Source organism: Sapajus apella, unplaced genomic scaffold (assembly GCF_009761245.1).
Source record: "Sapajus apella isolate SASKATOON/1434 unplaced genomic scaffold, GSC_monkey_1.0 scaffold123, whole genome shotgun sequence".
In the NCBI taxonomy this organism is placed as follows: Eukaryota; Metazoa; Chordata; class Mammalia; order Primates; family Cebidae; genus Sapajus; species Sapajus apella.
The window spans coordinates 3,511,192-3,538,651 of record NW_022437063.1 but is presented as its reverse complement, the minus strand read 5'-3'; the positions used below and the strand labels follow the sequence as shown (position 1 = coordinate 3,538,651).

The window sequence follows — 27,460 nt, the reverse complement described above, 5'->3', positions numbered from 1 at the left end:
GCCGGTGAAACCCCATTTCTATTAAAAATTCAAAAATTAGCCGGGTGCGTTGGCACATACCTGCAGTCCCAGCTACTCTGGAGGCCGAGGCAGGAAAGTCACTTGAACTGGAAGGTAGAGGTTGCAGTGAGCCGAGATTGCACCACTGCACTCCAGCCTGGGTGACCGAGCGAGATTCCATCTCAAAAAAAAAAAAAAGAGAAATGCCAGGTTCGTGCCCTCAGAGTATGGATGAGGAGCGAAGCTGGGAGAGCAATGAGGCCCAGGTCCCGGACACGGCTGGGAGACACCAGGGGGCCCCACGTGTCCCAGGCAGGCAGGTGGCATGGTCCCAGGCAATGTTCAGAACACTTACGGAACCAGACTGGGTTTCCACAGTTTGCAGGCGGGTAACCCAGGATGTTGTCTGTGAGATGCTCACACACTGAAGAGGCTCCCAGGGATTTCCGAGAGCTCTTGGAGCCAAGGCTCACCTTAGAACACAGACCTGGGAATAAATAGGTGTGTTCCAGGCAGGTGCCTTTCTGGAACAGGAGCTCAGCCGAGGCACTCTTGGGTACCCACAGTATTCATGGGTAAACGGATTTCCGTCCCCGCAGTCTTCGTGATGCTCCAAGTTCTCTGTCACAGTGTGGCTGGTTTAGGGTTGTGCCCTTGACGGAGGCAGGAGAGTTAGGCACTTTCCCCCGCCGGCCCTCAGCTGGACTGGGACCTGGACGCCATCCTCTGGCCTCGTCCGCTCGCCCTGGTTGTCACAGCCAGCCACGCTGTCCAGCTGGGCCCAGCTCTCTCTTCAGAGGCCCGGATGTCCTCAGGCTCTGGGGAGTTTGTTGAAGCCACTGTTTCAGGCTTCCCGTGCGTTTTCCCAGTTGGAAGACGTTTCTAGGATGGTGGACGCAGCCCCCAGAGCTCTGCCCCCGCTCTCTCCACACAGAGCAGGGCAGATATCGGGGGCATGCTTCCCGGGCTGACGATAAGGAGCATGGTGGTCGGGGGCGCCTCTGAAGACAAGGTCTCCGTGCGCCGTGGGTTCCGAGGCTGCATGCAGGTACGTGGGGGCGGTGGGGGCGGTGGCTGCCCCTCACAGGCGGCTCAGAAGCTGCCAGCACTGCAGTTGACCGGGTGCCATCGGTCAACCTGTTCGCTCTCAGTGAGCGGGAATGTGTCTGATTGGCACCCCCACTTTAAGAGCTCCTGTTTCCTCTTTAGACCCATCCCCCTGTGGTTCCCCTTGGCATCGGGGTGTCCTTGGCCCCCACAGCTCCTCACCGCCATGCCATGTTAGCCACCTGCCCCTCTGCCTTCATTAAGTGTCCTGAATCGAGCCCCTCGCCACTGCCCCCACCCAGTTCAACCCCACACGGCACCCAAGTGGCCCCCATGCCTATTCCCTGGAGCCAGGTGCTCCAGCTACAGCGGGGGAGCTGCTCTGGGAGTCACTCAGCTCTCAGCCCCCTCGGCAGGGACATCCACTCCTCACGCCCCCTCCGCGCACCCCAGGAGATCCAGCCAGCGTGCCCACTGAGCTCCCTGCCCAGCTCTTCACTGCACTCCGGCTGCCAGGCCATGGGAGTGAAAGGAAGGACCCTGCCCGTCCCAGCTCTGTAGATAAATGAGGCGCCACAAATGAATGCCTTGCAAGGGACCAGAGAGACCTCGGAGTTCCCTTAGCCCCTCCTTACCTTTCTGGGCTTCTCCCGTCCCAATGCCCTTTCCTTGATGCAGGGAGTGAGGATGGGGGGGACGCCCACCAATGTGGCCACCCTGAACATGAACAACGCCCTCAAGGTCAGGGTGAAGGACGGCTGTGATGTGGAGGACCCTTGTACCTCGAGCCCCTGTCCCCCCCACAGCCGCTGCCACAATGCCTGGGAGGACTACAGCTGCGTCTGTGACAAAGGTGGGACCACCCTCCCAAGGCCCTCAGTGACAGGGCCGCCTCTCATGGCTGAAACACAGGACGGGGACTCAGTTTGGACATTGGTGTCCCCAGCCGATTGCCTGTGGTTCCGTGGAGTGCTGAGCTGTATTTGTAACAACTGGGCCCCTCCTGGAGAGCAACTCAGCCTCTTCCATACTCAAGGCACAGGGAGTGGTCTAGGCCCTCTCCTCAGCACATGAGGTGATCAGCAAAGGAATAGTGAAAAGTAAGGCCAGGCGTGGTGGCTCACGCCTGTAATCCCAGCACTTTGGGAGTCAGAGGCGGGCGGATCACTTGAGGCCAGAAGTTCGAGACCAGCCAGGCGACATGGTGAAACCCTGTCTCTACCAAAAAAATACAAAAATTAGCCAGGTGTGGTGGCACGCACCTGTGGTCCCAGCCACACGGGAGGCTGAGGTGGGAAGATCACTTGAGCCTGGAAAGCAAAGTTGTAGTCGGCTGAGATCACACCACTGCACAGCCTGGGCAACAGAGCAAGACTCTGTCTCCAAAAAAAGCCTAGTGAAAAGTACACATTAAAAAAAAAAAACCTGGCCAGGCACGGTGGCTCGCGCCTGTAATCCCAACACTTTGGGCTGAGGAGGGCGGATTGTCTGATGTCAGGAGTTTGAGACCAGCCTGGCTAATATGGAGAAACCCCATCTCTACTAAAAGTACAAAAAAAATTGGCCAGGCATGGTGTGAGCCTGTGATCCCAGCTACTCGGGAGGCTGAGGCAGGAGAATTGTTTTAACGTGGGAGGTGGAGGTTGCAGTGAGCCGAGATCACACCACTGCACTCCAGTCTGGGTGGCAGAGAGAGACTCCATCTCAAAAAAAAAAAAAAAAACTACATTCAGGGTGGCCTCTGAATTTTAGGTACTGAAGTCAACCTCTGCTGATGGCTGTTCCTCTTGTGTCCTGGGGTGGCCTTGACCCATGTCGCGAGGCTCTCACCCTCCTCTGGGCGGCCCCAAATGCCTTCGCCTCTGCGTCGCCCGCCTAGTCTATGTTTTCTGGGACCCTGCATCGCCCGTCCTCTCGCTGTGCTCGGTGCAGGGGGACAGGGTGCTCCAGATATTTTAACGTGAGACGGTCTCGTGGATTCTGGGTGGGGATAATGCTGGCTCTGTCCTTGCAGGGTACCTCGGGAGAGACTGTGTGGACGCCTGTCACCTGAACCCCTGCGAGAACATGGCGGCCTGCGTGCGCTCCCCCGGCTCCCCGCGGGGCTACGCGTGCGAGTGTGGGCCCAGCCACTACGGGCCGTACTGTGAGAGCAAGTAAGCGCAGCCCCTGGGCCTCCGCGCCTGCAGTCTCCACCTGACCGTCCTCGCTCTTGAGTCAGTGCCTTCTCTTTCTTATTTTGACCCAGAGATACGTGTAATTCTGGATAACAGAGACATATTTTTTTTGAGACGGAGTCTTGCTCTGTCACCCAGGCTGGAGTGCAGTGGGGCAATCTCAGCTCACTGCCACCTCCACCTCCTGGGTTCAAGCAACTCTCCTGCCTCAGCCTCCCGAGTAGCTGGGATTACAGGTGTGCACCACCACACCCAGCTAATTTTTTTGTATTTTTAATTAGAGATGGGTTTCACCATGTTGGCCAGGCTGGTCTCGAACTCCTGACCTCAAGTGATCCACCCGCCTCAGCCTCCCAAGGTGCTGGGATTACGGGTGTCAACCATCCCACTGGATCATGTGTCCACCCCAGAAACATGTAACACGACTCATTCATCTGGAGTCCTGTGCCCAGAGCAAACAGCCCCCTTGAGATGCAGGGAAATGCGTGTCATTATACAGAACGCTTTCTCGAGTCGGTGGGGTGGAAGTCGTGTCTGACGTGTGTGGAGATCCTGGTGGTGTTAGGACTGGCAGCAGCGTGCTCTCTGGGCTCCCGGAGTGCCCTTTGCACAGGGATGGCTGGGCACAGGTGTGTGTTCATCACAAGAATCAGTTTGTCCAAGGTGGAGCTGCTTGGTTCTTCATAAACCAAGGTTCCAGGACCCCGTGGAGGGGACACCCCCACGCTCATAGGCCTCAGCTGCTGGTGGGCGTCAGGTGCCCGGATACCTGCCACGCTCTGTTCTTTGTCTACCTGAGCCTAGAGCAGATGCTGTGATCCGGCTGCGGCCCCGTAAGTGGGAAGCAGCCTGTGGCCTTGGGCTTGTGACCCCTCGAGAAGATGGCACCGCACCACACTGGGATGTCAGCAAGACGTGATGCAAGACAGGGCCTGGAGGAGGTGCCCTGGGAGTGGAGAGGGAGGCAGGAGCCAGGGAGCTGAAGCGGGAGGGCATTCTGGGAACGAAAGCAACCGAGCCGAGCTGGAGAGGAGCAAGGGGATGAGGCTGGTCTAAAGAACCCGGGGGTCTTCCAGGGAGGCAGAGAGGCCTGGGTGAGGACGGGGGTGGGCCCACAAGCCAGGAACAGAGCTCGGCTGTATGGAGGCTGTGGGACCCAACACATAAGGGACAGGACCAGGTCTGGTTTTGGGGACCACCCCAGCTGCCACATGGAACACAGCTCGGAGCAGGGGGTGTTACCAGGAGGCTGACCCAGCGTCCCCATGCCTGATGCCACAGTCACCAGAGCTGAAGGGAGACAGACGCTTTGGGGCCCCCACACCGCGCACACACATCCGTAAACGCCAGCCTCCGTCTCTGCCTGGGTGTCTTTATGACCCTGATTTGTTCACAGTCAGTCCTTAATAATTGCTCGCCAAGTGAGTGAACTCAAGAGGCTGGCAGCTGGGTGGAGGGACCTCTGTTAGCCAGGATGGGGAATGCAAGAGCCCACAGGACACTTGGGTGGGGACGTCGCAGGCAGGTGGGGCTGCAGGTGACTACGCAGGTGCCTCCCACGACAGGAACAGGCAGGGCGACTCGTGCGCAGCCACCGCCAGCGCCTCAGAGGCCTGGCCTTGTCCCGCTGTGTCTCTCATCTTCAGTGTCTGCTGTTCCCTGCTGGGGGAGGCTCAGGGAAGCAGGACTGGCTTCCACTGGATTCTGAGTGCGTGGACATGTGCCACTGACCTATGGGGCATGCTACACCAGTGCATGGCTGCCCTGAGCGTCCGTAGGGCTAGTGGCCGAGGGACCTGGGGACAACAGAAGCTGCAGAACTCCCTGTTCAGGAACCTCCCGCAGGGCGTCTCATGCTGCCACTCACCCCACGTGGCCTTGGAGAAGTTGTGCCAGGCAGCTGAGCTCAGTCTGCCTGTGTGGGGCAGTGACGTGAAAGGCCAGCCTTGCAGTCGGGTCCATTGTCATTAGGCCCCATTGAGCCAGGCATGGCGTGGACGTGGCACAGTGAACACACACTGTCACAGTTGCTTTGGGCATGGTCAATCTGTGGGTGGGGGTGAGGTTGGGAGTCAGTAGAGGGAAAACTGAGGCCACGTAACGTGGAAGGGAAGCTCCCAGAGCTGGGCTTCGCCAAGCTTCCTGGGCAACCGTCTCCATGCCACCAGGGGGCCTCTTCTTGTTCTAGAAAGCACAGTTACGTAAACTTTCCATCTGCCCTCTCATTTTCGTGACAGACTCGACCTTCCGTGCCCCAGAGGCTGGTGGGGGAACCCCGTCTGTGGACCCTGCCACTGTGCTGTCAGCAAAGGCTTCGATCCCGACTGTAATAAGACCAATGGCCAGTGCCAGTGCAAGGTGAGGCCCAGCCCCCATGGTCCCTACGTGCCAGGGAGATGGCTGTGTGTGCTCACACACGTGCACAGAGGCCTGCGGACACTCACACGCCTACAAACACGCCTGCAAACACACCTGTGAACACTCACCTGCAGACACTCACGCCTGCATACACTCACATGCCTGCAGACACTCACACGCCTGCAGACACTCACGCCTACAAACGTGCCTGTAAACACATGCCTGTGAACACTCACCTGCAGACACAAGCCTGCAGACACTCACATGCCTGCAGACACACGTGTGCAGACACACGCCTGCAGACACACCTGCAAACACTTGCACACCTGCAGACACTCACCTGCACACACTCACACGCCTGCATACACTCACATGCCTGCAGACACTCACACGCCTGCAGACACATGCCTGCATACACTCACATGCCTGCAGACACTCACGCCTGCAGACACTCACGCCTGCAAATGTGCCTGTAAACACGTCTGTGAACACACACCTGCAGACACAAGCCTGCAGACACTCACATGCCTGCAGACACACACGTGCAGACACTCACACACCTGCAGTCACACACCTACGCATGCCCTGCCCATACACATCTCCACGCACACCTGTCTGTGCCCACTCACACCACAGTTGTGTACAGATGTGGTTTTTGGTTTCCTTGCTGCCCCCCATGCCCTGTGAATACTCCACGGCTGCTTTCTGCATGTAAACTCCAGGTTCAACCCTGCCAGCCTCCGCCCGTGGAATAGCAATCCTTACCTGCTCCCGGCCCAGCGTCCATGGCTGTGGGAAGCCCAGACGTTTCTGAGGGCTGGCTTGTCTCTGGCCCCACCCCAGCCCTCCTGGCCTCCTGGTTGGCTGTTTTCCTGGCATTTTTTTTTTTTGACACAGAGTCTCACTCTGCCACCCAGGCTGGAGTGCAGTGGCACAATCTCAGCTCACTGCAGCCTCCGCCTCCAGGGTTCCAGCGATTCTTCTGCCTCAGCCTCCCGAGTAGCTGGGATTACAGGCACCCTCCACCATGCCCAGCTGATTTTTGTATTTTTAGTAGAGACAGGATGTCACCATGTTGGCCAGGCCGTTCTCAAACTCTCTGCCCGCCTCAGCCTCCCAAAGTGTGAGCCACCATGCCTGGCCACCGTGTGAACTGGGATTACAGGTGTGAGCCACCGTGTGAACTGGGATTACAGGTGTGAGCCACCGTGCCTGGCCATTTTCCTGGTCTTCACCAAGCTAGCATCCCATGACAATAGCAGTTTTGAAATAGAAGGCATGACTAAGTGTGTTGGTAAGCGGTGCCCCACCCCCGTCCAGGGCAGTCAGTCCTAACCTGCGTGCAGCACGGAGCTCACATCTCATGGTCTCCACATGTGCACACATGTTCTCAGCGCAGACACTAGGGACCCCTCCCATCACCTCCTGCAGGACCTTCATGTACACCACAGCTGTGGAGCTCACAGTCACTTGAAACCCAAATGTTAGGTCCGAGGGTGACAGGAGCCTGGGCGGGGGACATGAGCTTCCTGCAGACACGGCCGGCTCTGGGAGGGAAGCTGGCACCGGGGCACCCTTGGATGCCGTCCCATGATGTCAGTAGTGCCCCGCGTGCCCTCATTGCTTCGAATAGCAGGTAAGACTTATGTCCCGAAAGACTCAATGAAATAGCTGTCCTGGGTCGAGGCAGTCTAGTATGTCACCGGATGGTGGTGGTGGCACAGTGGGTGACACAGTTGGGGAGTGCATTGGTGAAAACTTGCCTATGATTTTTTTCTCATCCAAAGTTAACAGGCAGGGCGTGGTGGCTCATGCCTGTAATCTCAGCTGCTCTGGAGGCCGAGGCGGGGAGGATCACTTGAGCCCAGGAGTTCAAGACCAACCTAGGCAACATAGACCCCCCCATCTCTGCAGAAAACAAAAGCATTAGCTGGGTGTGCTGGTCATGCCTGTGATCCCTGCTACTCGGGAGGCTGAGGTGGGAGGATCACTTGAGCCCTGGAGGTGGAGGGTGCAGTGAGCCATGATTATACTACTACACTCCAGCCTGGGCAACAGAGTGAGACCCCATCTCAAAAAATAAGGTTATACAAAATGTAAGAAAGAACACAAAGATGGCAGTCGCCCCATCTCACCTCCCAGCTGTGATTGTGAATGTTTTAGCATCTCTTCGGGGCTGCCGCTCACTGTCATTTTACACCTCGCTGGAGTCCCACCCGACAGAGTCTGAACGTTGCTCACAAGTCTGCCCACATCACACAGTCTGCACCGTTTTCCGGGGGAGGGGGTGGTACTTGGGCCTGGGGAGGCCCAGTGAGTGGCCCAGGCAGTGTAGCCAATAAACAAGGGTCAGGCATGAACCCAGGACTTTCTGAACCCAAAGCACAAGCTCTTCATTGTCACACTGGCCCGCTCAATGGTAGATGTTCGTTCAGGTGGCTTCTCATTTTTTTTCTTTCTTTCTCTTTTTTGAGATGGAATATCGCTCTGTCGCCAGGCTGGAGTGCGGTGGCATGGTCTCGGCTCACTGCGACTCCCGGGTCCGAGCAGTTCTCCTGCCGCAGCCTCCCGAGTAGCTGGGATTACAGGCACGCACCATCACACCCAGCTAATTTTTGTATTTTTAGTAGCGACGGGGTTTCACCATGTTGGCCAGGCTGTTCTGAATCTCTTGACCTCTTGATCCACCTGCCTTGGCCTCCCAAAGTGCTGGGATTACAGGCTTGAGCCACTATGCCTGGCCACTGATTTTTCAGAACAACATTAAAAAAACACCCAAGGGCCATCCCCACGCATAAGCCTCTCTTTGGATCTCAGTCTTTTTAGGACAGATAGGAAGGTGCCCACTCTTGGGCTTTGCTAAGACATGAGGGAGGGAGGTCGTGCTTCCCGGGAGAACCGCTGTCCTGGGAAGAGCCTCCCTTGCAGGGCCCTGCGAGGCAGCCCCTGTTGGGTGTGGGGTGTGGGCAGAGGGTAGCCATGAGGGGTGCGGATGGCTGGGGCCAACACACGTGCCCTGCGGGTGGGAATCTGGATGTTGCTGAGGAAACGTGCTGTGACGTAGGGCCTCTCCCGGGCGTCTGAAGTCACCAGCCCTGCCTCTGACTTTTGCAGGAGAATTACTACCAGCCGCCGGCCCAGGACGCCTGCCTGCCCTGTGACTGCTTCCCCCACGGCTCCCACAGCCGCGCTTGCGACATGGCCACTGGGCAGTGCGCCTGCAAGCCCGGTGTCATCGGCCGCCAGTGCAACCGTTGTGACAACCCATTCGCCGAGGTCACCACACTCGGCTGCGAAGGTCCGAGCTGCCCCTTGACTCCCCGCAGGTCACAGCATAGGGACAGGCTGCCGGGCCGACGTGCACGTGTGTGCGTGCGCTCGGGGCGTTTGGGGAACCCTGGGCTCCTTCCTGTTCTACGTCCTCTTGACCTTCTAGAAACCAGGTTCTGCATGAGGGGCGTGGGTCAGAGCCCGGTCACCCCCCTCTCCAGCTCTGACGTGGATGGGGGGCGGGGGAGATGCTAGGGTTCAGTTCTTGGTGGGAGTAGGGCCTCCTGCAGGGGGGAGGTGCACGCAGACAGCAGGGCCCGTTTGTGTCCTGCTGAGCGGCCTTCTCTCCTCTCTAACCCAGTGATCTACAACGGCTGTCCCAAAGCATTTGAGGCCGGCATTTGGTGGCCACAGACCAAGTTCGGGCAGCCGGCTGCAGTACCATGCCCCAAAGGGTCTGTCGGTGAGTCCCTGTGGCCAGCGGCATCCACGGGTAGGGAACCGAGGCACGCGTCCTTGTGGGGGGGCCGGTCGAGATGTCGGGACTCACGCAGGCAAGCGCTGGGAGAAATTAGACCGCCTTTTCTCTACCAGTAAATGCACAACGCAGGCAGAGGGTGTAACAGACACATGAACGGCACAGCGTGTATGGGGACGCCCGCCAGTCACACCCGGCCGTTCCCTGCTCTGCCTGCTCAGCCTGGGGCACTGGGACAAATGGCTTCGTTATTCATAGTATCAGGTGTCCTCTGTGAAATGGGGATACTGACAGGGACGCCTGGGGAGTCCAGTGAGGCAATACGAGGAAAGGCCCAGCTGCCGTGGATTCCTGGCACGTGGGATCCTGGCTGCCTGGCAGATGGTGTCGCTGATTTTTTTTTTGAGCCTAAGTCTCACTCTGTCACCCAGGCTGAAATGCAGTGGTGCAGTCTTGGCCCACTGCAACCTCCGCCTCCTGGGTTCCAGCAGTTCTCCCGCCTCAGCCTTCTGAGTGGCTGGTACTACAGGCGCGCACCACCACGCCTGACTAGTTTTTGTATCTTTAGTAGAGACGGGGCTTCACCATATTGGCCAGGCTGGTCTCGAGCTCCTAACCTTGTGATCCACCCACCTTAGCCTCCCAAAGTGCTGGGTTACAGGTGTGAGCCGCCACACCCGGCCTCTGGTTTCTTCCCTCACACACTTGCTCAGGAGTGCTGGCTCCTGTTTGCTGGGTGCCTGAAATGCCTGGTTGTCAGTGTCAAAGCAGCTTCGGCCATGGCCCTGGCATGAGGGGTGCAGACCCCTGGGGCCGACACATGTGCCCCGAGGGTGGGAGTCTGGATGTTGCTGAGGAAACATGCTGTGACGTAGGGCCTCTCCCAAGCATCTGAAGTCTCCGGCCCTGCTTCTGGCTTTTGCAGACATCACCATGCCTCCTGGCCCTCTGGGGTTCTCACCGCCATGCAGTGTTCTGGGTTTAAGTACATTCGGACTGGGGATTGAAATATACCAGCATGGACCAACAATTTGAGTTTCAGGCTTTGCATACCTTCTCTCCTTCCCTAGGAAATGCAGTTCGACACTGCAGTGTGGAGAAGGGCTGGCTGCCGCCAGAGCTCTTTAACTGCACCACCATCTCCTTCGTGGACCTCAGGACCATGGTAGGGGCGCCTCGGGGATGCATGCTCAGCAGGAGCACGTGTGCTCGTGTATGCATGAGAGTTTGTGTGGGCCGAGGCTCCTGGGCTGGGGAGTGTTGGGACAGCCGGGGTGACGCAGGGATGGCCCCGTGGGCCAGCAGCCTCGAGCCAGCAGGTTCCTGTGACTTGGGGGCATTGGCACCTGAACCGGGCACCCCCACGGGTACCTCTCTCCCCCGACACTGGCTCTGCATCTTTGGCTCTGAAAATGCAAGGTCCCTGCGTTTGACCCCGTATGCTCTCTGATCCTGCCCTGTCTCACGGGGGTTGTTCCTGGGTCTCCCACTTGCTGTTTTCCTCCGAGTCCTTTGGAGCCCACCAGACCCTGTTTCCATGCCCTAACTATCAGCAGTGCTTATTTTTGGGGTTTTGGATTTTTTTAATTTTTGATACGGAATCTCACTCTGTCTCCCAGGCTAGAGGGCAGTGGCGCAGTCACAACTCACTGCAACCTCCGCTTCCCAGATGGAAGCAATTCTCCTGTCTCAGCCTCCCGAGTAGTTGGGACATACAGGTGCGCACCACCATGCCTGGCTAGTTTTTTGTATTTTTAGTAGAGACAGGATTTCACCATGTTGGCCAGGGTGGTCTTGAACTCCTGACCTCAAATGATCCACCTACCTCGGCCTCCCAAGTGCTGGGATTTCAGGCACGAGCCACCACGCCCGGCCAGGATTTTGGATTTTTGAATTTCCTTTCTGACAAGGAAACTTGCACCAGACGGTAGTGAGTTTCTGAGTCACAGCAGGGACCGAGAGCAACCAAGTGTGTTTGCACACCTCGCAACTGCCTCTCTGTTCCAGAATGAGAAGCTGAGCCGCAACGAGACGCAGGTGGATGGCACCGGGGCCCTGCGGCTGGCGAGGGCGCTGCGCAACGCCACACGGCACACGGCCACGCTCTCCGGCAATGACGTGCGCACGGCCTACCAGCTGCTGGGCCGCATCCTGCAGCACGAGAGCCAGCAGCAGGGCTTCGACCTGGCGGCCACACAGGATGCTGACTTCCATGAGGTAGGAGGGTGGCCGCAGGCCTGGCTCAGGGACACTCAGCGATGCCGGCGGGCGGGCGCTGTGGGGCCAGGCGTCGACCCCAGCTTGTAGAAGGTGGTCGTGTCCGGAATCCCCGAGGCAAACACTCATTTCTCAAATGTGAGCCCTGGCAGGTGCGGCGCCCAGCTAAACTGATGATGAAAGCTAGGGAGTTCTCTGGGAGGAAACACGCAGGTCACAGCCCCGTGGGTGATCTCAGTAGTGCCCATAGTGTGATCTAAGTGGCTTCTAAGAGGTTCTGGACGGGTGCGGGGCTCCCGCCTGTAATCCCAGCACTTCGGGAGGCCGAGGCGGGTGGATCGCCTGAGGTCAGGAGTTCGAGACCAGCCTGGCCAATGTGGTAAAACCCCGTCTCTACTAAAATTACAAAAGTTAGCCAGGCATGGTGGGGTGTGCCTGTAGTCTCAGCTATTCTCTGGAAACTGAGGCTGGAGAATCACTTGAACCTGGGAGGTGGAGGTTGCAGTGAGCCGAGATCATGCTACCGCACTCCAGCCTGGGTCACAGAGCAAGACTCCATCTCAAAAGCAAAGGTTCTAAGTGGCTCACCTGAATCGGCCCCCTCCCTTCCACACAGCCTGTGATGTATCATCCACCCATTTGGCAGGTAACGGAGGCACAGAGAGCTGAGGGGTTTGCCCAGAGGCACAGTTCGTAAGGGGCAGTGCCGGGCAGTGGGCTTTCAGAGGGCCACACCTCTATCTCCACCCTCCTGCCCTGTGTGCCAAAGCTGTCAGCCCCTGAGCAATATCTGTTAAGAGACTCACGCAGCCTGATGTTTGGAAACAGCTCTTGGAGGCTCCAGAAGTTTCCTGTGGCTCCTGGGCAGGTCTCTTCACCCATGTAGGACCGCCAGAGGAGTGCCTGTTCACACAGAGCCCATGGGGGATGCCCCGTTCCTCACCCCATCTACATGGAGCCCTCAGGGACCTCCTCATCCATGCAGGCCCCACACAGGGCCTCCAGTCCATGCAGGGCCCCCATGAGACCTTCTGGTCTGCACAAGGCTCTCAGAGACAAGGCAGAGTCCTCTCGCTGGGATTTGAGTCCCAGCCTGAGAGTTGGGCCAGTGGCATTTGTTCTCCATGTGTGACTCTACAAACAAGGTCCCTCCTGGTTTCTTTTTTTTTTTTTTTTTTTGAGATGGGGCCTTGCTCTATTGTCTAGGCTGCAGCAGTGCAGTGGCGAGATCTCAGCTCACTGCAGCCTCTACCTCCTGGGTTCAAGCAATTCTCCTGCCTCCACTTCCCAAATAGCTGGAATTACAGGCATCTGCCACCATGCCTGGCTAATTTTTTGTATTTTTAGTAGAGACAGGTTTTTACTGTGTTGGCCAGGCTGGTCTTGAACTCCTGACTTCAGGTGATCCACCTGCCTCAGCCTCCCAAAGTGCTGGGATTACAGGTGTAAGCCACTGTGTCCAGCCCTGGTGTCTGCTTTGGGTGTGGTCCCCAAACCCCTGAGCGTAGCCCCACACCTCCACCTAGTCATTCAGAGACCCCGAGGTGCACAGAGGCAGAGGGTCACCCTTGGAGGAGCTGCCTGCATGTCCGTGGTGGCCTCAGTGTGGGGTTTGGGAGGAGTTCTGATAAAACCAGGGACGCCTCCACGTTTTCACCTTAGCATCTTGGGGTATACGTGGAAAAACCTCTGGCAGGGCTCACTCTGACAGTTCGGGCCTCCGGCACTGAGTCACCCACAGTCTCTCTAGTTTATGTGGTGGGGTTCGGGATGTGTGGAAATCACACATTAAGAAATGACTTCCTTATCTCTTTGAATTCAACTTTGATTAATGTTTGATCCTATTTATAAACTTAGGCCATGAAATTCCCTTACGTATTTTAAATGGAATTATATGTCAGATATTTGATCTTTCTTTTTGTATTTCAGTTGTTTGGCTAGCAAACAGATCTTCCAAGTATTTAAACAGTGCTTGTAAATCTAATAAGGCTAAAAATATGAAGCATCTTGAATCCTCTGGATTTTTATATACTTTGTGAGCTTAGTAACATTTTTCTATTCCACTTAAGATGGTAAACTTAAAAAAAAAAAAAAAAAAAATTGGAAACTAGGCCAGGCTCAGTGGCTCACGCCTGTAATCCCAGCCCTTTGGGAGGCCGAGGCGGGTGGAGCACCTGAGGTCAGGAGTTCAAGACCAGCCCGGTCAACATGATGAAACCCTGTCTTTACTAAAAATACAAAATTAACCGGGTGTGGTGGCACATGCCTATAATCTCAGCACTTTGGGAGGCCGAAGCGGGTGGATCACTTGAGGTCAAGAGTTCGAGACCAGCCTGGTCAACATGGTGAAAGCCTGTCTCTACTAAAAATACAAAAATTAGCCAAGTGTGGTGGTACATGCCTGTAATCCCAGATATTTAGGAGGCTGAGGCAGGAGAATCGCTTGAACCCAGGAGGCGAAGGTTGTGGTGAGCCGAGATCACACCACTGCATTCCAGCCTGGGCGACAGAGCGAGACTCCATCTCAAAACAAAAACAAAACAAAAAACATTGTAAACTCATGTTAAGCGCACAGTCTAAAGTGCGGGGGCCGGAATGAATGAATGAATGAGCCACTAGATGAGCAAAGGCTTTCAGGGCTGGTGTCCCTTGGTCCCGAGAGCCAGGCCTCCCTCCGCTGGCGGAGCGCTGATCGGTCTGTCTGTCTGACCAGGACGTCATCCACTCGGGCAGCGCCCTCCTGGCCCCGGCCACCAGGGCGGCGTGGGAGCAGATCCAGCGGAGCGAGGGTGGCACGGCACAGCTGCTCCAGCACCTCGAGGGCTACTTCAGCAACGTGGCACGCAATGTGCGGCGGACGTACCTGCGGCCCTTCGTCATTGTCACCGCCAACATGAGTAAGGCGCTGGCTGAGTGGGGGGTGGAGCCCCGCGACCGTCCGGGGTGTGCCCAGGAGCTGGGCCCCCATGGGTGTAGCAGGTGGGCTCCCTGCCATGCTTAACCATGCTCTTAGGAAAAGGATTTAGGGGTTGGGCGCGGTGTCTCACGCCTGTAACCCCAGTATTTTGGGAGGCCAAGACAGGCAGATCGTGTGAAGTCAGGAGTCGGCTCATCCGTTGACGAATGCCTGGGTCGTGTCCACCTTTTGGCCCGTGTGAATGGTGCTGTTGTGAATGTGGGTATGCAGATATCTGGGTCCTTGCTTTCAGTCTTTTGGGTGTAGAGCCAGAAGTGGGCTTGCTGGGTCATGTGGTAAATCCTATGACCCAGCCTGGCCAACATGGTGAAGCCCCATCTCTAGTAAAAATAGAAAAAGTAACCAGGCATGGTGGTGCGCGCCTGTAGTCCTAGCTACGCTGGAGGCTGAGGGAGGAGAATCACTTGAACTTGGGAGGCAGAGGTTGCAGTGAGCCAAGATCGGGCAACTACACTCCAGCCTGGGTCACAGAAGACTGTCTCAAAAAAAAAAAAAAAAAATTCAGCAGCTAGGCCTCTGTTTCCTTATCTGTAAATGGAGTCTTTGGGAAGACAGTCTGCAGTGACACACCCATTGCTCCCAGGGGCCAGGTCGCGTGCTTGGGAGGTGTTGGGCCATGATCTTGGGTGTCCAGCAGGCAGGTCTTCCAGACCCTCAGGTGTGAGGCTCTAGAAGGGTGGATGTCAAGGGTCCTGCCTCCCTCCAGGCTCACTGCAAACAAGTGTAGGTACATGTGGGACGCAGGAAGTTGGAAATTGATTCTGTTCTAAAGATGTTCAGTCAACCAGGCATGGTACTTTACACCTGTAATTCCAGCAGTGTGGGAGGCCAAGGTGGGCAGATTGCTTGAGCCCAGGAGTTCAAGACCAGCCTGGGCACTGTAGTGAGACCACCTTCTCTATTAAAAAAAAATAAGAAGAAATTAGCCAGGTGTGGTGGCATGCTCCTGCATTCCCAGCTACTCAGGAGGCTGAGGTGGGAGGATTGTTTGAGCCCAGGAGATTGAGGCTACAGTGAGCTGAGATTGCACCACTGCACTCCATCCTGGGTGAGAGAGTGAGACCTGGTCTCAAAAAATAAATACAAATAAATGGCCTGGGCACGGTGGCTCGTGCCTGTAATCCCAGAACTTTGGGAGGCTGAGGCAGGTGGATCACTTGAGGTCAGGAGTTCGAGACCAGCCTGGCCAACATGGCGAAATGCCATCTCTACCAAAAATACAAAAAATTAGCCAGGCGTGATGATACACACATGTAATCCCATTACTCGGGAGGCTGAGACGGGAGAATTGGTTGAAGCTGGGAGGCAGAGGTTGCAGTTAGCCAAGATCACGCCACTGCACTCCAGCCCGGGAGACAGTGTGAAACTCCAGCTCAAAAAAATACTAATAATAAAAAACATAAATAAATATACTAATAATAAAAAACATAAATAAATAAGTAAATAAGGCCAGCCAGTCAGTGTGACAGCTGTGGTCATTTTGAAACCAGCAAGGGTTCAAGGCAGCCGTGGGGGTTATGTCTGATTAAAGGAACTGTCCCCCTAGTTCTTGCTGTCGACATCTTTGACAAGTTCAACTTCACGGGAGCCACTGTGCCACGGTTCAGCGCCATTCAGGAAGAGTTCCCCAGGGAGCTGCAGTCCTCCGTCTCCTTCCCAGCTGACTTCTTCAAACCCCCTGAAGAGAAAGGTAAAAGCTCTCAGAAACCCGCTGCTGCCCTCCATGCCCCCAGCATTCAGGGAGGGGAGGGCCGCCCGCGGCATCCCAGGAGGGCGAACACGCCATGCTCTGTGGGCCCTGAAGATCCGGGGCCGGGTGTCCCGAGTGTTCGCCGGTGCCAGGTCCTATTGGTGACCTCGAGTTCTTTCGAACAAGCGCTTAGGTACGGTTGAGCATCCTAATCCTGAAATCTGAACTGCTTCAGAACCTGAACCTTCTGGAGCACCAACCTGACGCTGGAAGGAAGTGCTCATTGTAGCATAAGTATGAAACAATACTTAAAAAAAAAAAAATTAAAATCCAGGCTGGGCGCGGCGGATCACCTGAGGTCGGGAGCTAGAGACCAGCCTGGCCAACGTGGTGAAACCCTGTCTCTACCAAAAAATATAAAAAATAGCCAGCCGTGGTGGCAGGCACCTGTAATCCCGGCTACTCAGGAGGTGGAGGCCTGAGAATCGCTTGAGCCCAGGAGGCGGAGGCTGCAGAGTTGAGATACAGCAGCCTGGGCTACAGGGCGAGACTTTGTCTCAAAAACAAAAATCCAAAATGTTCCTAAGCATTTCAGCTGAGGGATACTCAGCCATGTAATTGATAATGTGGCAAAAGAGAACTGAAATTTGTGTGTACACTGGTCGCCTTTGGTGTGCAGTGAAAAGCTGCTTCTAGCTGGGTGCGATGGCTCACACCTGTAACCCCAACACTTTGGGAGGCTGACATGGGGAGGACCGCTTGAGCCCAGAAATTCAAGACCAACCTGGGCAACATAGGGAAACCCCATTTCTACCAAAAAAGCTTTTTTTTTTTAAATTACCTGGGCATGGTGGCACACACCTGTAGTCCCACCTACTCGGGAGGCTGAGGCGGGAGGATTGCTTGAGCCCAGGAGATGGAGGCTGGTGAGCTGTGGTCATGCCACGGCAGCCCAGCCTGCACAGCAGAGGGAGAACTGTGTGGGGGTGGAAGGCCGCTTTTAAATAGAAATAGAAATTTTAGAGTCACCTTCCCCTCCCTGAAAACAACAACAAAACCCAAGCCGGAATGTGTGTCGGCACACATCTTCGGTCCTGGGCTGGGATGGTGATACAAAACGGTATAAACGTTTTGAATTTTCCTAAGGTGCTTTTTCACAGATCCATGACAATGACTAAAAACTTCCCAAAGTAAAAAGGACATGAAAAGGTAAACCCCATAAAGGACGGTTGAGAATTGGAAACCTTGTGACTAAAGCGATTTTGTCAGGTACATCTCGTGTCTTAAAAAGAGGGGTGACTTTGATATGGGGCCATGCCTGAACCTGAGAGGTTGGGGTTTGAAACTGACTAGCCCTCCGCTGCAGCCAGCTCTCTCCGGAACTAATAGAGTGAGAACTTGCTCATTACCAAGGGGAGGTACCAAGCCATTCATGGGGGATCCACCCCTGTGACCCCCAACACCCCCGACCGTGTGCAGGTCTAACGCTGATCACATTTCAACGTGAGACTTGGAGGGGCCAGACATCCAGACTGCATCAGATACATTCACATTGAAGCAGTCCATCTCCAGAACTCTCATCCTGCAGATCTGAAACTCTAGCCCACAAAACACCGACACCCCTCCCCAGCCCTGGTGCCCGCCGCACTTTTTCTCTGAATTGGACTCCTGTAGGGAACTCCTATAGGTGGAATCACGCAATCATTTGTCCTTTTGTGATTGGCTTATTTCACTGAGTGTAATTGTCCTCTGGGTTCACCCATGTTGTGGTAAGTGTCAGACTTTGCTTCCTTTTGAAGGCTGAGTAATATTCCATTGTGTGGATGGACCATGTGTGTTTATCCTCTGACCTCTTGACGGATGCCTGAGTCGCGTCCACCTTTTGGCCTGTGTGAATGGTGCTGTTGTGAACATGGGTGTGCAAGTATCTGGGGTCCCTGCGTTCAATCTTTTGGGCGTAGAGCCAGAAGTGGGCTTGCTGGGCCATATGGTAAATCCTATTTTTGATTTTTTGAGGACCTGCATACTGTTTTCAGTGGGACATCTGTTGGTTTTTGAGAAGCACCTGCTGGCCCTGACCTCAGTCTTGGAGAATGCAGGTGTTCCTGCCGGAGTCCTCACTCTCTGCTCACGTTGCAGAAGGCCCCCTGGGGAGGCCAGCCGGACGGAGGACCACCACGCAGACCACGCGCCCGGGGCCAAGCACCGAGAGGGAGGCCCCGATCAGCAGGCGGAGGCGACACCCCGATGATGCTGGCCAGTTCGCCGTCATTCTGGTCATCATTTACCGTACCCTGGGGCAGTTCCTGCCCGAGCGCTATGACCCAGACCGACGGAGCCTTCGGTAAGGCCTGGGCACAGGGACATGCGGAGGGTCCGTTTCAGAGGTCCCCAAGGCTCCCACAAGTCAAAATTTTGATCTAGATCAAGCACAGGTCTTCACAGCAGCATTTCACCGGGACCCTGGCCCAGAGACAGAGACCACTGCCCTGTGGTGTCCCTTGGAGGGAGGTTCTGGGTCTGCCAGTGGATGCCATCCACTGGAGCACTGCACACCCTTTGCCTGGGCTTATCCCAGTGCTTCCGCCAGAAATGCCCCCTCCTCAGGATACGCCCCATCTTCTGCCCCGAGGGACCCCATGCTCTCCCCACACCCCTGACCTGAGGCTGTCGTGGGTGGTGCCTGCTGCTGGCCCCGGGGCTTTAGGGCTGCTCAGCCAGTCCGGGCTGGAAAGGATGGATGTCTGGAAGCAGCTTTGTGGCCCCCTCGGTGGGAGCGGCCCGAGTCTCTGCCCTTCCTCCTCCTGCCATTTCCCAGACACTTCCCTGCCTCTGGGGTCCTCGTGATCATGTGGTTCTCAGTGACCGGGTGATTCACCCCCAGGAGCTGCCATTATTTTGGTGTCTTTGGACATTTAAGGCACCCCCTTTGTCTGCCGTTAACTGTTAACGGCTGTAACATCTTCACACCTGTGCCTTCTGTTTCTTTTTGAATTTCTGACCCAAAGATGACACATCTCCCTGTGTGCTGTGTCAGTGATAAAACCTTCACTGGGGGTGAAGACACTGTGGGCCTGCAGCTCCGAGCTCTCTGAGTGTGATTCTGTCTCCCCTAGAAACACATCCGTGGCGTGTCCTCAGGACATCTGTGTGTGGGATTTGAGTGAACGTTTCCTAATCATGTTTGTCCACATGCTCTGGCTTCTTGACCTCAGGCTGCCTCACCGGCCCGTCATTAATACCCCGATGGTGAGCACGCTGGTGTACAGTGAGGGGGCTCTGCTCCCAAGACCCCTGGAGAGGCCCGTCCTGGTGGAGTTTGCCCTGCTGGAGACGGAGGAGCGAACCAAGCCCATCTGCGTGTTCTGGAACCACTCCCTGGCGTAAGTGTGGCACCGGGAGCCCCACATCCCCATGTGAGGGCTTTGCCAAGGCAGAGAGCACCGCAGGGTCAGGGGATCGGCGGCAGAGTGTCCCACGAGGATGGTCCCTTGTGGTCTGTGTCTCCCCTTCCAGCCCCTTGTGGGGTAGTCAGCCTCCTGCTCTGCTTCTGTGGGAGCATCAGAGCCTCCCAGATGCCCACACACAGACGTACACAGACCCATACATGGAGACGCAGACATGCATGCACACATGCAGGCCCACACACAGATGCACACACGCAGATGCACACCTACAGATGCAGACATGCAGGCCCATACACAGTTGCACACCCATAGATGCACACGCACAGATGCACACGCACAGATGCACACACGCAGATGCACACCCATAGATGCACATGCACAGATATGCACACGCAGATGCACAGCCACAGATGCACACATATGCAGATGCTCACCCACAGACGTACACAGACCCACACATGGAGACGCAGACATGCACGCACACATGCAGGCCCACACACAGATGCACACGCACAGAGGCACACGCGCAGATGCACGCAGACCCACATGTGGAGAGCCAGACATGCAGGTGCACAGAGATCCCTCAAGGCTGACACCCAGGAAGGCGCTCCTCACCTGCAGGACTCCCGAGAGGCAGCGGCCACACGAGTGTATTGGCCAGTTCACTGCTGGATAAGACAGAGGCCTGTGCTGGTCACGCATGGGAGGGCAGACCCAGAGGTTGGGCCCAGGAGCCCTTCTGCTGACAGTGGGAACTTCTAGCTATGTGTGGGGGTCCCCATACCAGACAAGGGCCCCTGCTCCTAGTCTTGCCCAAGAGGCCGACAAAGCCCAGCTTTGGGGACTGGCTTTACCCCCAAGTGGCCACATCTGGCCACAGCACAGGCCAGAAGCAGCATCAGAGAGCCAGCCGGTGGAGTGGCAAAGGTGGGAGGTGGTGCGCCAGAGCCTGTGTTTCAGCGTGTGTTCCAGTGAGGGAAAGGTGTTTCGTAGTTAGAAAAATTCAGAATGAGACTGGGTTCAGAGTCACGTGGCTCAGCTCCGCTGGGAGCCGGTGGTGTCTGTGCTTTGCTTTGCCTTTTTAGCTGCAGGGTTTATGTGAGGTGTGGACTTCTTTGAGTTGCTGGGTCTTTACCAGGAGCTTGCTTTTACTCTGCTGGTTCGTTTTCACTTTTACTGTCTCTGTTTAGAAGAAGATACTAGAACTGAGGGGTGGTGGGAGGGTGGGAGCGTGATCTGGTGGGGAGACCTGCTGTGTGCACACACCGGGTGGGAGCGTGATCTGCTGGGTAGACCTGCTGTGTGCACACCGGGAGGGAGTGCCAGGAAGGGGAGATGCCGTGCAGGACTCGGGGAGTCGGAGCGTTAGCACCCCCAGGCTCAAATTGGCTGGACATTGTACATCTGGGGGCGTCCGTGCAGCGGGAACACTCCCCCTCCCCCCACCACGGTTCCCCTGGGCACAGTGGAGAGCCATGAGTGGTGGCTGTGCGGGGGCCGCGCCATGGTGAGCAAGCCCATGCCAGGAGCTCGTTCAGCCCAGCCTTCTTCTCCTGCTTCTGTGCCTTCCAAGTCCTAGTTAATGAGCAACCAGCACAGTACCTAAAATGTAATAGGCGCTTGGCTTACAAAGGAGTGAATAAAGGAACCCTTCACCACGAGGGACGTCAGGCCAGCTGCCTGTCCCGGGCATCCATCTGCATCCTGGCAATTAGCTCTGACTCTAACGACCTGCTCTCTGCTTTATGTCATACCTATTATTCCCAGATTGTAAAGTTCATGGCAAACACATTAGCGTTCACGTCCCATTTTACAGGCGAGCAAACTAAGGATCTGAGAGGTGATGTGATTTTCCCAGAGTTTGGGAGGGCAGGGCCCTGTCTGAAGCTGAGACACACGCCTCATAACAGCGTGTTATTTGGGGCTTCCCATCAGGAAAGCGGGAGTCACCATGGGGCCCTGGCTTCTGGGCAGCTCCCATAAAACATTGTGCAATCTCAAGATGAAAGTGTCAGGGGAAGGTGAGATGTTCTTGTGAAAGCGTCTATCCTCAGAGGGAGACAGCTGCGTGAACCCCAGTGCGTAGTTCCAGCGGCAGGGCGTGTGGTGGACGCACGACGGCCCCGTTTGAGTTTTGCTGCCCGAGGACACATAGAACTTGAACTTCAGAGGCTGCTCCTTGGAGGCCCTGACGAGACACAAGAGGGAAGGGAGACTTCCCATGGTCCTGCCTTCATTGGTGGCTTTTTTTTTTTTTTTGAGACAGTCTTGCACTGCCACCCAGGCTGGAGTGCGATGGCGCGATCTCGGCTCACTGCAACCTCTGCCTCCTGCGTTCACACGATTCTCCTGCCTCAGCCTCCCGAGTAGCTGGGATTACCAGTGCACACTACCACACCCAGCTAATTTTTTGTATTTTTAGTAGACATGGGGTTTCACTATGTTGGCCAGATTGGTCTTGAACTCCTGACCTCATGATCCACCCACCTTGGCCTCCCAAAGTGCTGGGATTACAGGCATGGGCCACCACACCTGGCCACAGGTGTCTCTTGTCTTCAGTGCAGGGGGCTGGTGAGGAACATGGTGGGGAGCAGCCTGCGAGGAGTGGGGCTTTCATCATTCACGGTGCCTGCTGTTTGGTTTGGCCAGGATGGCCCGTGAACCCCCAGGGCTGGGCAAATCCTGCCCCCGACAGACTCACGGCGGAGGGAACCATCTCACCCCCGCCCCTCTCTCTTCTCTTCGCAGCGTCAGTGGGACGGGAGGGTGGTCTGCCCGGGGGTGTGAGCTCTTGTCCAGAAACCGGACGCACGTCGCATGCCAGTGCAGCCACACGGCCAGCTTCGCGGTGCTCATGGACATCTCCAGGCGTGAGGTGGGCATCCTCCTGCGGCCGCTGTGCCCGCCAAGCCTACCCCCGAGCCTGCCCCCTCCTCAAACGAAATCTTCCACTGCAAGTGCTTTGAACAAAGCACATCAACCAGTTAAAAAACATTCCAGGATTGGCCAGAGTCCGTGAGGATTTCCATAACAAAGCCCCGTGACAAGGGTTTTCGGGAGCCCTGCTTGTACATTAAACCCCGGGATGACAGACCCAAAGCCCAGCCTCCAAGGAGCTCCCAGGATCCATCCGCCCCTCGCTTCAGAGCGGGTCTGCTGGAAGGTGCCGCTGTCCACCCGCTTTGATTGTAAGGGAGGTGACAGCTGCTGGGCACAGTGGGCGCTCTCCCTCGGGGCCACATGCAGGGCCGCAGGACAAAAGGCTGGGCGGCTAATGTTTAACCCCTGGCATTTTAATCGGCCTGGGAATGTGAGCCGGCCATTGTGGGCCTGCGGATGAATTGGGGAGTGGCCTGAGCACTGGCCTGGCCTCCCGTTACTCAGACAGGAACGGGGTAGGAGCCAGCCTGGGGAGGCCTGTGTGGGACCCAGGGTCGAGGAGGCAGAACCAGAGGCCTGGGTGGCCTCCTCTGGACCCTCCCCAGGGGGCTGCGCTGTGGCTCAGGCGTCCAGACCACCGTCCTTCCCGAGGGCTTTCTGATGTGAAGTGGCCCTGGTTTCTGTCGCATTCTTGGAAGGGTGAGTCAGCCCTGAGGCAGGGCTGGAGGGCGGCTGCGGCTTTCTGTGCAATGTCCATGGGAAGCTGCCCTGCCTGAGCCCCAGTGTCACGGGCAGAAGGCACTCCCCAGCAGGACCCAGCCTGGAGAGAGGTCAGTGGTTAGTGGACTTGGTTCATAGAAGGGCGGGGTTGGAGGTGGTCTCATGGCCAGGATGCCAGGCAACACGTGGGCCAAGGAAGCTGAAATTGAGGCAGAAGAAAGGAGGCTGGAGTGGGTGCCCCAAAGCCAGAGTCTCTGAAGCCCCCAGGCCAGTGGAGGGAGCCTGGAGTGTTGCTGCAGGCCCCAGGGACACCCAGGGCCCAGAGCGTTGAAGGAGCCTCAGGAGGGGCAGTTCCAGGCCCAGGGCCATGAGCACTCAGCCTCGCCGGCCCAGCCTGATCTTGGCTTCCCGGCTCAGTCCCATGTGGTAAGCAGCTCCTTCCAGAAGATACCAGAGAACCAGAGCTTGTAAATGCAGAAACTCGCCAGGGGCCTGGGTCCTGGACAGGTGTCCTGGTTTGTAAAAGCACAGAAAACACAGCAATGTGAACATACACTCTGCTGCCCTGCACACTTCAAAGTGCCCAAGAGGGTATGTTTTATGTCATGTATACTTTAGCACAATTTTTCTTTCTTTTTTTTTTTTTTGAGACGGAATTTTGCTTTTGTCGCCCAGGCTGGAGTGCAGTGGTGCAACCTCAGCTCACTGCAACCTCCACCTCCTGGATTCGAGTGATTCTCCTGCCGTAGCCTCCAAAGTAGCTGGGACTACAGGCTCCCACCACCATACCCGGCTAATTGTTGTATTTTTAGTGGAGATTGGGTTTCACCGTGTTAGCCAGGCTGGTCTTGAACTCCTGACCTCAGGTGATCCACCTACCTAGGCCTCTGAAAGTGCTGGGATTACAGGCGTGAGCCACCACGCCCGGCCTTTTTTATAAAGACATATTCAGTGCCCGTAAGAAATGCATAATAAGCTTGGGTGTGGTGGCTCGAAGCTGTGATCCCAGCACTTTGGGAGGCTGAGGCAGGCAGATCCCTTGAGCTCACAAGTTTAAGGCCAGCCTGGGCAACATGGTGAAACCCTGGCTCTACCAAAAATACAAAATTTAGCCAGGCATGGTGGTGCGTGCCTGTAGTCGCAGCTAGTTGGCAGGCTGAGGCAGGAGGATGGCTTGAACCCGGGAGGCGGAGGCTGCAGTGAGCTGAGATCGCGCCACTGTGCTCCAGCCCGGGCAACAGAGCCAGACCCGGTCTAAAACAAAACAAAAAAAAAAAGGATAATAAGAGATCTGGAAATTTGAAAAGTAAGTTCAAATAACGAGCTATGATAGAGACGTGGAGCTGGCACAGAACACCCGTGTGCTGGTGGTAATGGTAGAACGCGTCAGTAAGGGTTACGCAGGAACCACAGGATGGATGGGGAGGGTACAGATGCCCATCGCCATGGCGGTTGAAGCATCGAGCCTGCCAGTCCACATAACTGAAACCTGAAGCTCCGCCCTGCTCAGCGAGTTGTTTAGCATTTTTTCTCTTTTTGTGATGGAGTTTTGCTCTTGTTGCCCAGGCTGGAGTGCAGTGGTGTGATCTCAGCTCACTGCAACGTCCCCCTCCCAGGTTCAGGCAATTCTCCTGCCTCAGCCTCCCAAGTAGCTGGGATCATAAGCGTCCACCACCACGTCTGGCTAATTTTGTATTTTTAGTAGAGACAGGGTTTCTCCATGTTGGTCAGGCTGGTCTCGAACTCCCGACCTCAGGTGATCCGCCAGCTTTGACCTCCCAAAGCGCTGGGATTACAGGTGTGAGCCACTGCACCCAGCCTGTTTAGCTTCTTTAAGCATTGGTTTTCTCACCTGGAAGGAAGGCGAGGGCCACATCCGCGCCCTCCTCAGAGCTGTGATAGAAGGATGACGTGGAACAGTGCTCTTGTCAGGTGTGTCAGAACCCCTGCCGCCTACTAAGCGCTCCGTAAAAGGTTTCGCTGAACAAAGGAAATCACATTCATGTTGTATTACCACAATTACTCATTTTCTTTGTAAAGTGAGAGTAAGTCCATGATAGAATTACGAGGAAGTCCAAGAGGTGTTGCATGCACCTGTGGAGGAGACACGTTTACCTTTTGTAGGAATTGCCTGTGGGGTTTTTAGTTGTTGTTGTTTTGCGACGGAGCCTCGTTCTGTTGCCCAGACTGGAGTGTAGTGGCGCCATCTTGGCTCATGGCAACCTCTCTGCTTCCTGGATTCAAGGGATTCTCCTGCCTCAGCCTCTTGGGTGGCTGGGATTACAGGCACCTGCCATCACACCCAGCTAATTTTTGTATTTTTATTTTTAGTGGAGACGGGGTTTCACCACCTTGGCCAGGCTGGTCTCGAACTCCTGACCTTAGGCGAACCCCCCCAACCTCAGACTCCCAAAGTGCTGGGATTACAGGCATGTGCCACTGTGCCCAGCCGGTTTTGTTGGTTTTTAATGTGGCAAAACCTGCATAACACACAATTTCCCATCGAAACGTACGGCCAGCGGCACTGAGTACTTTCCTGTCGCTGTGCCGCCGTCACCACCGTCCGCCTCCAGAACTTGTCACCCCACACTGTTCATCTCTGCTTTGTGCTTGTTTTATGCCGCCCTGAGAACAACGTGACGGTCACGCTGGTTCCTGCCAGCCTTTGATCATTTAATAAGCAAGTGTGTCATTTGTCTCTATTACGCAATGACCGGATCTGAGCCTCGGCCCTTACCTTCTCTCCTGCCTTTCAACCTTCCCACCCACAGAATGGGGAGGTCCTGCCGCTGAAGATCGTCACCTACGCCGCCGTGTCCTTGTCGCTGGCAGCCCTGCTGGTGGCCTTCGTCCTCCTGAGCCTGGTCCGCACGCTGTGCTCCAACCTGCACAGCATTCACAAGCACCTGGCCGCTGCACTTTTCCTCTCTCAGCTGGTGTTCGTGATGGGGATCAACCAGACGGAGAACCCGGTACGACCGCTCTGCTCCCCTCCCCACTGTCTGGGCTGTACCTTGGAGCCTGCTCCCAAAGTGCACCACCACACCCAGCTGATTTTTGTGTTTTTAGTGGAGACGAGGTTTCACCGTGTTGGCCAGGCTGGTCTCGAACTCCTGACCTCAGGTGATCCGCCCGCCTTAGCAGTCCCGTGCTGGCCACTCCAAGCACCCTGGCTGGTGTCCTTCTCGCCACCACCGCCTCCGATTCACAGGTGCCCTAGAGGAGGAACCTGCGGGTCACAGGCTGTGGGTGGAGACATGGTATTCACCAGCAGGTCCAAGCACTTCACCAGCTTGACTCTCTATTGGGAGATGGGGGGCCCTCGCTCTGTCACTCAGGCTGGAGTGTAGTGGCATGATCTCGGCTCACTGCAACCTCTGCCTGCCAGTTTTAAGCGATTCTCCTGCCTCAGCCACCCTAGTAGCTGGGATTACAGGCATGTGCCACCATGCCTGGTTAATTTTTGTATTTTTCATAGAGACGTGGTTTCACCATTTTGGCCAGGATGGCCTCAAACCCCTGGCCTCAGTTGATCCACCTGCCCTCTCAAAGTGCTGGGATTACAGGTGTGAGCCACCGTGCCCGGCTGGGGCCCTTTTCTGAAATTATGTTTGGGGATAGCTGACCCACATTGGATCTTTAGCTGCTGAATTCACAGTAACTTTGGGTGCATTTAACCCTTTACCTCAGTCACCATTCACACTCTCAGTAGCTGTGCAATGAATGAGCACCTACTGTGTGCCTGGGGCTGGGAACACAGGGGAACAGAACGAGCAGTCCAGGTCCCTACCTTCCTGGAGCTGGTGATCCCACAGCTGAGCATCCCTGAGGGGTGCTCCCCAGCTGGGGTGACAGCAGAGGCTGCCCTAGGAAGTGGCTGAGATGGCTGAGATGGAACACTGGCGAGAGGTCCTCCAGGCAGCGGGCTAGGCAGGTGCAGAGACCAGAGCACACCCAGGGGGTGGCAGCATCCGGTGAGGAAGAGAGTTGAGAACTTTGGCTGGCACTGTCCGGCCGCTGGGGTGGGGCGCTGTCCGGCCGCTGGGGTGGAGCCCAGTGAGGCACCAGTGGCCATGGCTGGGAAATCTAGTCTGTGTTCGTGTACCAAGGATACCAGTCCTGAACAGCCCTGTGGCTTCACCCTGCCAGTGAGATCAAGATAGGACCTTTGGCTAACACCTGCCATCCCAGCACTTTGGGAGGCCAAGGTGGGTGGATCACAAGGTCAGGAGATTGAGA

At 56.1% G+C, this 27,460-nt stretch overlaps 1 protein-coding gene across 5 annotated transcripts in view; it reads left to right on the top strand.

Moving 5' to 3' along the window:
• The window catches only part of CELSR1 (cadherin EGF LAG seven-pass G-type receptor 1), a 174,235-nt gene that overhangs the window by 132,451 nt on the left and 14,324 nt on the right, over positions 1 to 27,460 (top strand). For 3 of the 5 annotated variants that reach the window (XM_032261488.1, XM_032261487.1, XM_032261489.1), the window contains exons 11-24: positions 935 to 1,048; positions 1,726 to 1,900; positions 3,062 to 3,203; positions 5,462 to 5,582; positions 8,697 to 8,880; positions 9,214 to 9,315; positions 10,401 to 10,495; positions 11,338 to 11,547; positions 14,261 to 14,444; positions 16,071 to 16,214; positions 18,354 to 18,558; positions 19,430 to 19,597; positions 22,370 to 22,496; positions 25,993 to 26,193. In XM_032261488.1, the coding sequence (XP_032117379.1) occupies positions 935 to 1,048; positions 1,726 to 1,900; positions 3,062 to 3,203; positions 5,462 to 5,582; positions 8,697 to 8,880; positions 9,214 to 9,315; positions 10,401 to 10,495; positions 11,338 to 11,547; positions 14,261 to 14,444; positions 16,071 to 16,214; positions 18,354 to 18,558; positions 19,430 to 19,597; positions 22,370 to 22,496; positions 25,993 to 26,193 (2,172 nt within the window). The remainder of the gene's footprint in view (positions 1 to 934; positions 1,049 to 1,725; positions 1,901 to 3,061; positions 3,204 to 5,461; positions 5,583 to 8,696; positions 8,881 to 9,213; positions 9,316 to 10,400; positions 10,496 to 11,337; positions 11,548 to 14,260; positions 14,445 to 16,070; positions 16,215 to 18,353; positions 18,559 to 19,429; positions 19,598 to 22,369; positions 22,497 to 25,992; positions 26,194 to 27,460) is intronic. The other 2 variants (XM_032261490.1, XM_032261491.1) reach the window with 2 other exon arrangements.